Source organism: Neolamprologus brichardi, chromosome 12 (genome assembly GCF_056152115.1).
Source record: "Neolamprologus brichardi isolate AB-2024 chromosome 12, ASM5615211v1, whole genome shotgun sequence".
Lineage (NCBI taxonomy): Eukaryota > Metazoa > Chordata > Actinopteri > Cichliformes > Cichlidae > Neolamprologus > Neolamprologus brichardi.
In genome coordinates, this window is record NC_142115.1 from 21,061,010 (window position 1) to 21,074,113 (window position 13,104).

The window sequence follows — 13,104 nt, forward strand, 5'->3', positions numbered from 1 at the left end:
GGTCACACATTGGCCTAAACCCTTTTTATATGACAAACACAGATATAGGCTGCTTGTTTGTTTATTTGAATAAAATTTTCAAGGAAATACTTCGTCCTGTACTTTGATTAGAGTGAAGATTAATAATTTGGGTGAGCCCCAGGGGTTAAGTGGGCAGTAGCAGTCTGGTATTTGGAAATGAACCAAAACTGAAAGAAAAAAAAACAGACTGGAATTATTTAATTAATACATATCTCAAATAAAATAAGAAATAAGATAATAATAAAGGAATGTATTTAATAAAGATGTGTTTAAAGATGACGACACTTTGGTGTATTAGTTTGAGATGTGTAGATGACAGTGAGTCTATTACCTTGCAAAGTGTCTCATAATAAAACACTGCAACTATAATAATTGTTTGTTAATTTATTTCGATCATGTAAAGAATATGCAGGTACATTTAGCAATAATAACAATAATAATAATAATAATAATAATAAAAATTAAAATGAAGTGGGAACTAGGTTCCTCAATCCGAGAAGGCGACGGAAGGAATTTGACGTGCACACTTCCGTGTTTGTCGTTCAGTACGGTCTGTAAACAGTTGTTCCGTGAGCCATGGACCGCAGCAGACCATCCGACAGAGCTGGCAGAGAGAAAAAACACGAGAAGAAGAAACGGAGACGATCCTCGTCCTCCTCTCCCTCCTCTCCATCATCTTCGTCTTCCTCCTCCAACAGCAGGAGTCGGAGCAGAAAGAAGACGTTGCACAGGAGCAAAGGTTGGAAAATGAAATGCTAGCATTCACAGGAAAATCAGCCTCATCATCGGTTTATATTCTCTGTTTCTCCCCCAGATGAGAAAACACAAAAGAAGCGCAAAAGGCACTCGTCTTCTTCTTCCTCATCTTCCTCATCCACCCCTTCCTCCTCATCGTCGTCATCCTCGTCAAGTGATGAGAAGAAGAAGAGCGAAGCCAAGAAGAAGAAGAAGAAAAAGCAGCAGCTGAAGAAGAAGAAGGCGAAACTGAAGAAGCAGATCAAGAAGGAAAAGAAGAAGTTGAAGAAAAAGGAGAAGAAGATGAAGAAGAAGGCAGAGATGAAGCAGAGCCCAGCAGAGAAACCTCCATCCTACCTGGAGGTGTGGCAAACTGAGGAGGGGGCCGTGGAGCTCGGGCCTGGTAGGACATCACACACAACCCCACACTTCACTTCAGTGGATCAGCTGGTCACACGAAGTCTGACACAACAAAATAACTGTGGTTTTTATATTTGATAAATCAAGAGTGGGATTTGTTTCGCAGCTTGTGAAACATAAGGACTTATTAGGACATATTACTTCCTAGTCTAAGAAGCACTGCAGAGCAGGATAACGCTGGCAGGCCACAAAGCTGCGGGAATGAGTTGTTGAAGCTGGGTTTAGAAGAGAGCTAATGAGCAGCACCATGACCTCATTCAGAGAAAGAGCACTACAGATGTGATGTTTGCTTTGAGAGTGTCAATGGAGATGTTTAAAGGAGGTCAGAAGGAGCTGCACTCTTTCTTTATAGATCTAAATAAAGCATTTGATGGGGAGCACGAATGAGGACACCAGCGGTAGGAGTTGCAGATGGGTTCAAGGTGGAGCGAGATTACATCGGGTCTGAACCCTTCTTGTTTATAGTGGTGATGTAAAGCGACGACATTGAGATCCTGTTTTTGAAGATCTTTGATTTGTAGAAAGATTGATGTTTTGTTTTTTTAAAATAATTTGACCATCACAAGTTGATTTCACAAACTGACTTGTTGGGACAGCGGCATTCTGTTACAGCACCACACTCAGGCTTTTTAGAATGACCCTTCTTTCACAAATGTTTGTAAAGAGACTGCATAGGTAGGCGTTTCTGGCACTGAAAGCACCTGGGTTTAAATTAAGAGCTGTGGCCCAATGTGTATTTCCTTTTTAGTTAACAAAAAATTTTTTTTTTCACATCTAGTTCATTCTGATGGTCTTGGTAAATCAAATCCCCATCAGTCTACTTGTCACTTGCATTTGTTGCCAGCCTAAATTTTAGACTAAAAGTCACTTTTCAACCATACATTCATTCAGCATTTATTTTGTAAACTTTAAGCACTTTATCTACCTCACATCTATGTTAGAATCACCATGCATGTTTTAGGACTGTGTGAGGAAGCCCAAGTTCCCGGAGGAAAGCACCTTTACCTTTATTAACTCAAAGTATATGTAGTCCCATTGCTCAATTCTGATATTCATTCTGATATCGTTATCTGGTTATTTCCTCCTCTCTTTTTTCCAAAAATGAATCTGGTGCATTTTTGCCTCTCCAGTCATGACAGATGAGCAGAAGGCCCGGCTGTCCACTAAGAGGCCCCTCACCAAAGAGGAGTACGAAGCCAGGCAGAGCGTGATCCGCAGGGTGGTGGACCCTGAAACAGGGAGGACAAGGTAAGCGGGGGAAAGCGTGCCACAAGAGTGGAAGTTTGGAGGAAGAATTCCCTCACCCTGGTTAAACTGGTAATCTTCCCCCCCCCTGCTGTCTTACAGACTGGTGAGAGGAGAGGGGGAGATCATAGAGGAGATAGTCAGCCGGGAGAAACAAAAAGACATCAACAAGGTATGACAGAAACCTTCCAGCTGTAATTGCAGTAATGTGCTGTTATAACTGTTAACAGCTAGACTCTATTCATCTCACAGCAAGCTACGAAGGGAGACGGGGATGCCTTCCAGAGAAAACTGGGCATCAACAGGTAGAAGATGACGTCACCTTCAGCTTCGTCAGCCTAAGAGCACCTTCACTAAACAGATCTGCAGAAAGTAACTCGTCAGCGTACTGAAATGCACTTCATATCAAATAATAGTGATAGCAAAATAATACTGTGATGCTCTCCTGAGGTACACACGGTAGAAGTCATAGTGAGCTGCTTGTAATGGCTGTCAGATGTAATAGAGTAGATAGAAAGTAGTGCCTACATAAAACTGCTGACAACAAGGATCTTACTGGGATTCTGTTATAGTAGATTTTTGATTTCAACAAAAGACATTGCTGCTGATTTTCTGTAACACTGAGCTTCATAGAAAAGTTTCATTTAATTTAATTATTGTGCAAAATCTTTGCTTTAAGTAATGATTAATCCCAGATAAGCTGTCTGATATCACCTTCTCACACCACCTCATGGTTGTCTTACATTTGTATCTCAATTTTTTTTTAAATTTTAATTTCTCTAAATAAATCTCCATTTCTTTGTGAAAGTAAAGTCTGACTTCAGTTCCTGCTCTCATAAAAAAAAAAACAAAAAAAAAAACATCCTCGTTTCAACTCAGTGTGGAAGAAAAAAAAAAAAGAAGCCCAAATGCCTTAGTTGTTCTTTATATGTTCTTTATACACTGTACATAAAAACACAAGGGAATGGGTAAAATGTAGTTATCCAAAACCTACAAGATACACACCCTGTACAGGTAAAATATTTTCCAAGCATGACATTGTGTTGCAGATATACAGCCTTTGAACGATAACTGTTGGAGGTGGAGCTGGAGACAGCGATGGGATTGCCTAATGTTGGTGAATTATGTCCCACTCTCTTCTTCTTCATAAATTTCCTTTAAAAAAGTCAAACAAACCAAAGTCCTGTTTAGAAAATATGGCCTCCATCTTTTCCCACAAAGTAACATGAACAACGTCCTTCACCGTGAAGTCGGCGTTCGTCCTCGCCGCACAATGGTCAATGTAAGGCAGTAAAACGGGAAATGTAAGGCCTCTGGTAATGTGTGTGTCGGTAGCAGAATCAAAGCGATCGTCTGCCCAGAGGTTGCAAAAACTGCACGGATCGCTTCTCTGGATTTTTAATATCTGGGTGTTTCAGATCAGGGAGCATGGTTCAGTAGCTGAAAATGTTAGATGACTGCATGTTTTCCAGGACTGACTGTCCTTTTTTGTTTTCAAGTTACAATAAATGTACAAAGAGCTATTCTTCAACAAGCAACTTTTTTCCTGTTCCTTTTTTTTCTTTTTTTTAAAGAGTTATGGCTTTAAGCCGATTCTTGTCAAGGTCAAAATGCAGAGGGACAGAAGTACAGCATGAGTCACACTCTCCTCAACCAGCTGACAAAAATATAAAATAAAATCAGTGCTGATTAAAGACGTTACAGGTGCCTTTGATCTAGGATGTCTTATGTCGTCTATTGAAAATGTGAAGTGGATGAAATATTTAGAAACACATCTCAGCACAATACAATTCAACTGCATCACAAAGTGAAGCCTCTAAAAGGACCGCTAATTTTAAAATGACGCCTCTGAAGAGGGCCAGCGCAAACTGAAGGTTACATCATCTGTAAACGTGCTGTTCATCGCACTTATGTAAACCATTTGTTTTGTTACCAGGCTGACTGTTTTATAAATATTAAGTGTGTCTGTCTAGATGCCCATATTCTAAAATGGAAACATCACAACAAAACAGCGTGTCTCTCTGCAGGAGAAAACCCGACAGCCAAAATTAGGGCAGTGCCGTTTTAAGGTGAGTTACCCTCTGCAATTTGACGTCTGTAGACCATGTGCCTGTTCACCTGATTGTCAATGCACTGTGACGTGTTTCCTCAACAGTCTGTAAGATCTGGTGGTGCTACTCGGGAATATTGCACGTTTCCCCCTCGTGTCTGAGCCCATATTGGTCCACTGCTGTCAGCTCTGTCTGTACATGATTACTAGAGGTACAAATAAATGTTATTTAAATGAATAAATCACAATTTTGTTTTTAAACCAGCTTTAGAAAATAAATGGGCAACGGTATTAAAGCAAAATCTTAGCTCTGTGTTCCTACTTTCAATAGCGTATTGTACAGGATTTACAATTTGCACATTTCTTTTCCTAAAGGCGCAGCAACACAGAGAAAGAGACCTTAACCTAAGGAGGATTATCTATGAGAACATTCAACACCTCATTTTACAGCTTGGGGATAAACAGGAGAGAGACAAGCCATATCCTGAACCTCCCTTCCCCCCCCCCCCCCCCCCCCAAAAAAAAAGTTAATAACAAAAACAAAAAAAACAAAACAATATTTTGACACAAGCTCTGTTGATACAACTCTGGTGATCTGAGAGATAAAATAACAGAAATACAACACTGTGCCAGGCAAAGACCTCTGAGGTTTGGTTGCTGCAACTGAAGTTTGAAGGAAAGAGGGAAAAAAAACAACACATCATAGCTAAAGTAATCTTAAAACACATTTTGTTCACGAAAAAAATCCATACATTTTAAAATTTCTATAGTCTTAAATAACAACAAGTATCATCAATCAATAAAGTATATCCTGAATGAGACGGTGTTTACCCCCAGAGTAAAGAAGACACTTGAAACTGATCTTCAGTGGACCAGATACCAGATCTGCACTGTAATGTAACAATTATGTACAAGCCTTGTTAAGGCATTCAACTACATACTTACACAAACTAACCCATTTATTATGTTTCTGTTTTTACACAGGAGATCCCTTCTTTCTTCTGTATCCACAGACGGCTTATCCTTCAGCACTGCTTCACTTTGGCACTTTCCCTTACAGTACTGCTTTTCCCTATAGCGGAGCTGCACGCTACTCATTCAGGAGGGTACGGCAGCGATGGCATAAAGTGAAGTGTGAGATGCAATAAAACCCAAGAACAGTTTCAGCTGCAGCCACAGTTAAAGGGTAATTACGCGCTTTGCTTCGTGTTGCGTTACATGATTCTTCGTGTCTAAGGGGCGACCAGAAAACAAGCAGAACGGGAGCGTAAAGATGTTAACCCTCTCAGGCTCAAATTAAGTTTTTGTTGCTAATGCACAAAAGAATACCTGCAGTGGTACTTCTGAGTAAAAAAAACTCAAACACAAAATATGTATGTGGGGTAATCAGGTTTATAGCTTTTAAATGGTAAAATGGCCTGTATTTATATAGGGCTTTACTAGTCCCTAAGGACCCCAAAGCGCTTTACATATCCAGTCATCCACCCATTTACACACTGGTGATGGCGAGCTACATTGTAGCCACAGCCACCCTGGGGTCGCACTGACAGAGGCGAGGCTGCCGGACACTGGCGCCACCGGGCCCTCTGACCACCACCAGTAGGCAACGGGTGAAGTGTCTTGCCCAAGGACACAACGACTGAGACTGTCCAAGCTGGGGCTCGAACCGGCAACCTTCCGATTACAAGGCAAACTCCCAACTCTTGAGCCACGATCGCCCTACAACTGTTTAACTGTTGCAAATCTGCAACGCCTGCCTTGAGAGGGTTAAATCTGTTCGGTGTTCCTTAAAAAAAGAAAAGAAATCTAACAAAAATTAATTTTGGCTTCTTGATTGTTTCCGTGTTTACACTAAATTGGCGAATCAGCTTCACCTGATTCTCAGCTCCGCTCTCTGACTGGAACGTACCTGATCATCACGTTAAAAAGGACGCAGCTTTAAAACTGCTATAAACAAAGTTCGTCTCTGTAGTCGTTGTTGTGCTTGCATTGGTCACGTTAGTTGGTTACAGCTGCTACTGTAACAACTGTGTTGTTTGCGTGGGGTTTGCGTGGGGCGTGCGTGTGTGTGTGTGTGTGTGTGTGTGTGTGTGTGTGTGTGTGTGCGTGTGTGTGTAACTGTCTCCATGTGCTGGAGGAGCAAAACTGACCTTGTATTCAAGACTAATAAATATTTACTAAACAGTACAAACAGCCTGGATCCCTACAATATTAGCTTTATTTGGTTGTGTGCACTTTCCCGCATTGGGGCAACACTTCTTGAAATGTTGGTCTGTGTTATCATGAATGTTGCCTCATGCTCTGCCCATAAATATCTGTGCTGAATGTGACTGGTGTTAGTTTTTATAAAGAGTGATTTGTAGCACCTGATTTTTTTCCTTATGGTATTTTACCTATCTGGTGCAAGAAGCCAACTGCTTTCCACTGTTTGCGTTTATATTCACGTCACTTTGCGTCTCTTCCACGTCACTTTGCGTCTCTTCCTCAGCACTGCATTTGTAAGTCACTCTCCCGAACCCTGCATCGTGTCTCCAGTCTCATTTTGAGCTGAAAACTCCAGGCTCCAGCTTGGTGCTGCTGCTGCGGCCCCAGCAGCTGGCCGTGATGCTCATGCTGCGCTGGGCCCCTCCCTGGCCGTGGCTGTGAGCGCGCTCCAGCCGCTCCCGCTCCAGCCGCTCGCTGTCTGATTGGCTCTGCGTGCGCTCCGGCCTGTTGTGGATGCTGCCCGTTGGAGAGCTGGGGGCTGGCTGAGAGGAGATGGTGCGTAACAGATGGTTCCTCTTCCTCAAGAAGTCACTGTTTGCTCCCAAGCCAAAGCTGCCTTTGCGTAGCACCATGCGTGCACTGGTGGTCTTGGCTGGCCGAGAGCGATGGTTGTACTCCAGCTGGGACAGATGAGCTGCGTATCCCTCTGTGATGAACTGTTGAAGGATCAGAGAAACAACTGTCAACTAAAAAGCAACACATTTTGCGGTGACTTGAGCTTTTACTTTAGTTTTTTTTTTTATGTGAGAAGAGACTATTAACAAGATCTTTTCTCAGGGTGTGCAGAAAGTGATACCTGGCACTGGTGCTGCATCTTCTTAGAAGGTCTGCCAACAATGTATATTTGAGAAGAAGGGAGGCCAATGGAGGTGTAGACTGAGATGTCTTTGGTTGATCCATAGCCAGCAAAAATCTTCATGTGTGCCTGAAATCGAAGAAATGAAGACGAGAAATGTTCAATCCTGGCTACATTTTTAAAATAATAATGGGTTGTCAGAATTTGTCGCTTCTGTTTCCTTATTTAAAACACTCACTGTCCCCTCTCCCACCCCCACTCTGACCTCTGTCAAAGACTTGAGGAAGTTAGCCTTGTGCCTGAGTGGGTCGTGGACCAGGCCATCGCAAAAGGAGACAATGCCATGAGGGAAGTTGTGCTGAGACAACCAGGCCACTACCCGTTGCTTCTGCATGTCTGGCCGTCCGGTCACGTAGATGATCAGATAGCCTAAATCCTGCCAGTGCCTGAAATAAGGAGAAGCAGCAGGACACACCAGATCTTAAAGTTCAATCAGGGAGAAAATATGTGAAGCCAAGAAAACAGGAGAGGAAGAGCAGCCAGCTACCTGACAACATCTACAGCTCCAGCTCGCACTTTGGGATCACTGCCCATGATCGAAACGCTGGCAGCAAATGAACCATCAATGCTGAACACTACGAACTCCGTGCTACGTGGAACAACTGTCAGGTAGCTGTCAGCGAACGTGTGGTCACCCCTGGTGAATAAAAAGAAAAAGAGTAAGGAAATGGAAACAAAAAGATTAAAGAAAAAATGAGCTGCAATAAAGTGAGCTAAAAGTCAAATGGAAACCAGGCTCTGTGAAGATAAACGGACAAAAAGCTTGAATATATAAAATACAATAACAGTTTGGTACCAGGCTAATCTCACCTGACCACCATTTTAACCGGGTACACTCCGATTCCCAGACGCTTGTCCTCTGGGATGACAAAAGACACGCGCCCGCTGCTGTTGGTCACCTCGGTGTTGAAGTACACCCATTCTCCCGATGGTGGCTGGGTCATGATGTGGAGGTCGACCTGCGCAGGAATGAAAAGGAAACAAAAGCGTTTCAATACAGCCGATCTACAGATATTTGAGTTTTTGTCATATTTCCTCAACCCAGAGATAAAGTTGAACGAAAACAACATTTTCTTCATTTTTATGATTAAATATTTCACGTTAAAAAGTTTTCTAAATGTTTCACATTATTAGTGAGTGCTCAAATGTAGGGCTCTACTAGCCAACTGGCAAATACTCTAGTAAGGCCAGTGAATGCTTCAGGCTTTTATCTTGAATAGTTTGTGACATACTTGTGCTCAAGCAGTGGCTCAGATTTCAAGATGTCCTGGGTCAACGGACCAAGTTTCAATAATATATCTTGAAATTTATGAAGCTAAAATTTCACAGCAATCATTATATATACACCTGAACTTTGGATTGTTTGTCAAACATAAGGCACATGTCTCAAATGTATGAGACTTAAAATCCACTTAGAAGTGACCTTACAAAAGGATAAAAAGATTTCCCAGGTATCTCTAACAGCAGGAGGTGAGCTCCTAAAGACAGAAGCATGTTCACCTTCTCCCCGGCCAAAGTCACCATGTCCAGAGGGCCGTACATGAAGCGGCCTGTCAAGACCTGCTGGCCATCTTCAGTGAAGACGGCGTCATTCACTCTGTGGTTGGCGGTCACATTCTGTCAATGCAGAAGAAACAAAGGGAAAATGCTGATGTGTTGCTTTATCTTTATTTAAACAAAAACAGTCTACAAATACCAACAACATTTTTTTTTTTTTTTGCATATTGGTTGGAATTGGTCATTAATAATCTTTGGCTGTCGTCCAGAGTGTCGTCACGTTTCCTTCCCCTCAACCCTAACGGCAGTTACTTCCTTTTAAAAGGGAGTATTGTCGTATCGTATTGTTAAAATTGTTAAAGCTCTCTGAAACAGACTTCGTTTCCAGATAAGATGCTCACCCTGATCTTCACGTGAGTCCTCTTGCGGAGCCACTTTTCTCGAGGTTTAGAGGGGGTGAATTCAGACACTTCTTTTCCATCGAGCTCCAGAATGCTTGAGTTTTCGTGCCTCATGACCTGAAAGGGGACAATTCAGTGATTCATACTGAGAATTTTTGAATAAGTCCTAACACTTTCATTATTGCTGTTTACTCACCTGCCTCAGGAGAAAAGACACAACATCAGTAGACTCCCAGTATGATGCATGGAACAGGTGCGGTAAAGCCACTGTGGGGAAAGCTGTTAGGGCATCGGGGCAGTACAGGGCAAAGTCCAGCCGCTTTGTGCCCCACCAGCGTGCTGCAACTGCAATGGGAATGGAGTGAATAGGGTACAGAGACGTAAGATGAAACTCAAAGAGCCAGCATGAGGTATGTGGTGCCACAGAAAGGTGCAACACCCCTGATGTTATAGCAAAAAAAGAAAAAGAAAAAAAAGAAGTTGATTTCAATTTTCAGCCACACTCATCACCAATCCCAGCAGTTCTTCAGCTACAGGAGGGAAAGGAAGGAGTTTATAATGGTTATTATCAGCAAATCCAAAGGCTGAGAACAGGAACCGATAGTTAGAGCTGATTACATGAGCAGCTGAAGGTGGTTATTTGTGTTAGTCTGCGTGTGAAAGAAGATGAATGATTTTAAAAGCCCCGGCAGCATCTAGATTTATGGATTACCCCTCATCAGTGACAGTGAATGCACCTGAATCGCTGTGAATTACATTTTAGAAAAATGAAGTGAAAGAGAGGCAAAGAGGCTTTTTGGAAGAGCAGCACTGAGTCTTTCGACTGTGGCACAAAACAGAGCAGCACACGGAAGAGAGCCGTAGCCTCACACCGATTTCAGTAGCTCCCTTCCTTATAAAAATACCTTGGTCCACTTCAGCCTGGGAGTCCAGTGAGACCAGATCAGATATAGCAAAGTCCAGCCCTGCCCGGTAGTTCTCGTACTGGCCGGTGGGACTTAGAGGTTCACTACAGTCTGCCTCATCGTCCAGCTCTGCCGCTACATATGCATCAGAAGATCCTGCGGCCTGGCAAGCCTTTGTTTCCTTACGGGACGTGGGAGGAGTTTTCAGGAAGAATTTGTTTTGTGATGATAGGGCGAGTAGGGACAAAAGACTGTATTTTTTGGATTGGTTAACCTGGTTTGATTCAGCTATGGGGGGAACAACAGCAAAAATAACAAAAAGATAAAGAAACCATATATGTTATGATGAATACAAATTCACTTGTGACAGTTTAGGACAGCTTGGACAGTTTTAAAAAGAGCTGTGACTGTGTAAGGCCTAAAGATATATTAGGAACCGCTCAGGTAAATGGGGAGTGATGCTGTTGGTGAAGAGAAACATGTCGTAATCAGTTTAAGCACATTTCCAGGGTTATACTGTGGGTGGCTGAACAGCAGTGTTCAGGCGCAGTAACATGAGGCACAAATAAATGTTCTGGTAACAGAAGTGAACGGGTGAGGGGGAGGAGGAATTCAAAGGACATTCAAACAAAGAGGAAACAGTACCGGTTATCTCAGCAAACACTGCAATAGGGAGTTGACAATGCAGGAATGGCTGAGGGAAACAGGTGTCTACATGCATCGCCACATTAATTAAATGCAGCACTCGTTCATTGCGTTTACATTGAGACAGTGAATAAGAGAAAGACAGACAGTGGAAAGTGGCTCTAAGCTGGTTTCTTCTCCGGGACTCTGATCTTGTCTTAGTTTTAACAGGAGATGGATAAATCACCTTACATGAGTCTCACTTCAACCCCAAATCTGGCAAAGCAGAAAAGAGCAAAAAGGAGCGGGACACTCAACGTGGCTGACTAGACTGTTTCTGCAGGACAGCAGGGTGTGTGTAGAGTCAGAGTGAGAGTAAATGATGTCGGAGTGTTGGAAAGAGAAAGTAGGACAGATAAAAGCAGATAAAAGTTGGGCTGAAAGTGAGAGAAAGCGGGAGAATTACTAGAAGAGTGTTTGTGTGAGTGGAAGGAAGAGAGAAAGAGAGACTGTTTGGTATTGAGAGCACTTACTGTTGGCTATGTTGGTGGCAGTGTAACTGTCTGCCATTCCTGAGACCTGGCTGGCAATGCTGACCTCACTGGCCCTCCGCTGGCCCCGGGAGAGGGGGCCCGTTACGGGGGATGAGGGGTACGAACTGTCCATGAAGACACCACCATGAGACTGAACAACATCCGCTATTGAGCCCAAACAAGGAGATCCCATTAGACAGAGACACAGGTAAGGGGGAACTCGGTGACGGTTGGGGGAGGAGGGGGAATGCAGGTGAGAAATGTGACAGCAGGCGGCGAGGCCCCGGTCACATTTCTTCACCGATCAACACGTGACTGGTAAATGAAGACATTAAACACACAGTGAATGGAAAATCACAAATATAACGTCTTCTACAGTAATATTAGTATGTCTTATGGAGGTGATTTTTAAATTCAGAGCCTATTCTAATGGCTTGAAAATAAAATAACGTCAGAGATTTAGTAAAATCACAAGACCTCTGACTAGTATCACAAGGAGAAGCACAGGCTTCAGTCTATTTAGCATGTACACACAGAGCTCCAAGTCCACTGCACAAACACGTCACAAGCAGCACATCAAAACCTTTTTTTGGAAATAAAAAAAAACAGTTAAAAAAAAAAAAAGGAAACAAAAAAACCCCCCTATGTCACCACAAATCAGCTAATATTACAGAGATGATGCAAATACACTGAAACCGGCCTTAAAACCGCAGCACACAAACACAGACGCTTGCATCTTCCAAACTCTGTCATGAAAATGTGATGGCACAAAGCAAAACACAGCACCACAAGAGATGCTTAGCAGATTTGTCTCGAGTATTTCCATGACTTGATGTTCCAATTGGCTACATTTCTTTTTAAATTGTAAACCAGAAGACACGATGCTAAAAGGTAAAATATATATGTATTTATCAGTATTTGGAGACACTGAAATGACAGCATGGACATACTCAAAGAGAGTAAGAGGCGGCCTGGAATCTGAGCATCTCGACGTAATGGCGAGAGGGACGAACACAGGGACGACAGAGATACGGCGAATGAGGGTTGGGAACAGATAGAGGTGAATGGGAGAGGCTACACACACTCCATAGTGGCGGGTGTGGCTTTGAGGGAGCCCTCCTGCCAGTTTAGCACAGGTACAGGGATGCAGGTCTCACTGATGGTCTCCTGACAGCGAAGGGACAGGAGAGGCCCGCTGTCAAGCAGCAGCTGAGCGTTGCTCTGGACTGTCTCCACTACAGAGGGGGGTGGGTGGAGGGGCAGAAGTCAGGGGAGGAGGTTTTAGAGGTAGAGAGCAAGGTACACGGATATGGAGACAGGAGGCCAAGAGAGGAGGAAGGAAAGAAGACAAGGAAGACAAAAACATATGAAGCAAGAACTGAACAAGGAACAAGAGTCGAGCCCTTAGTGGAGCTCACTTTTTCCTGGACCACAGCTGCTCCTCAGAGACACAATAAGCTGACATATGACCCTGTTCTAAGACTAGAAAAAGCCTGCAATATGCTATTTATGAAATCATTTGAACTCTCTTGCCTTAACATTGATCTTGAAA

General features: G+C 43.0%; 2 protein-coding genes across 5 annotated transcripts in view; one reads left to right on the forward strand and one right to left on the reverse strand.

Annotated features, from left to right (window-relative positions):
• The first annotated feature begins 551 nt into the window (after positions 1-551).
• On the forward strand, positions 552-3,299 carry arl6ip4 (ARF like GTPase 6 interacting protein 4). The gene is made up of 5 exons (XM_006789685.2): positions 552-760; positions 836-1,159; positions 2,307-2,424; positions 2,524-2,593; positions 2,674-3,299. Exons 1-5 carry the CDS (start codon positions 598-600, stop codon positions 2,728-2,730), a joined length of 732 nt encoding a protein of 243 aa, XP_006789748.2. The 5' UTR covers positions 552-597; the 3' UTR covers positions 2,731-3,299.
• A 3,640-nt stretch (positions 3,300-6,939) lies between these two features.
• The window catches only part of LOC102787753 (membrane-associated phosphatidylinositol transfer protein 2-like), a 40,292-nt gene continuing 34,127 nt past the window's right edge, over positions 6,940-13,104 (reverse strand). For 2 of the 4 annotated variants that reach the window (XM_035907256.2, XM_035907255.2), the window contains 11 exons: positions 12,635-12,787; positions 11,553-11,717; positions 10,396-10,683; positions 9,687-9,835; positions 9,491-9,607; positions 9,093-9,209; positions 8,403-8,551; positions 8,080-8,229; positions 7,798-7,978; positions 7,533-7,661; positions 6,940-7,392 (listed from right to left, as the gene is read on the reverse strand). In XM_035907256.2, coding sequence (XP_035763149.2) covers positions 7,009-7,392; positions 7,533-7,661; positions 7,798-7,978; positions 8,080-8,229; positions 8,403-8,551; positions 9,093-9,209; positions 9,491-9,607; positions 9,687-9,835; positions 10,396-10,683; positions 11,553-11,717; positions 12,635-12,787 — 1,982 coding nt within the window. In that variant the 3' untranslated portion in view covers positions 6,940-7,008. The remainder of the gene's footprint in view (positions 7,393-7,532; positions 7,662-7,797; positions 7,979-8,079; positions 8,230-8,402; positions 8,552-9,092; positions 9,210-9,490; positions 9,608-9,686; positions 9,836-10,395; positions 10,684-11,552; positions 11,718-12,634; positions 12,788-13,104) is intronic. The other 2 variants (XM_006789687.3, XM_006789690.3) reach the window with 2 other exon arrangements.

Excerpts from the sequence above, each read along its gene's own strand:
- arl6ip4 (XM_006789685.2), top strand. The coding sequence starts at position 598 with ATGGACCGCAGCAGACCATCCGACAGAGCTGGCAGAGAGAAAAAACAC. Across the intron at positions 1,160-2,306 it reads GGCCGTGGAGCTCGGGCCTG|TCATGACAGATGAGCAGAAG; the intron begins GTAGGACATCAC and ends TTGCCTCTCCAG. Across the intron at positions 2,594-2,673 it reads AACAAAAAGACATCAACAAG|CAAGCTACGAAGGGAGACGG; the intron begins GTATGACAGAAA and ends TTCATCTCACAG.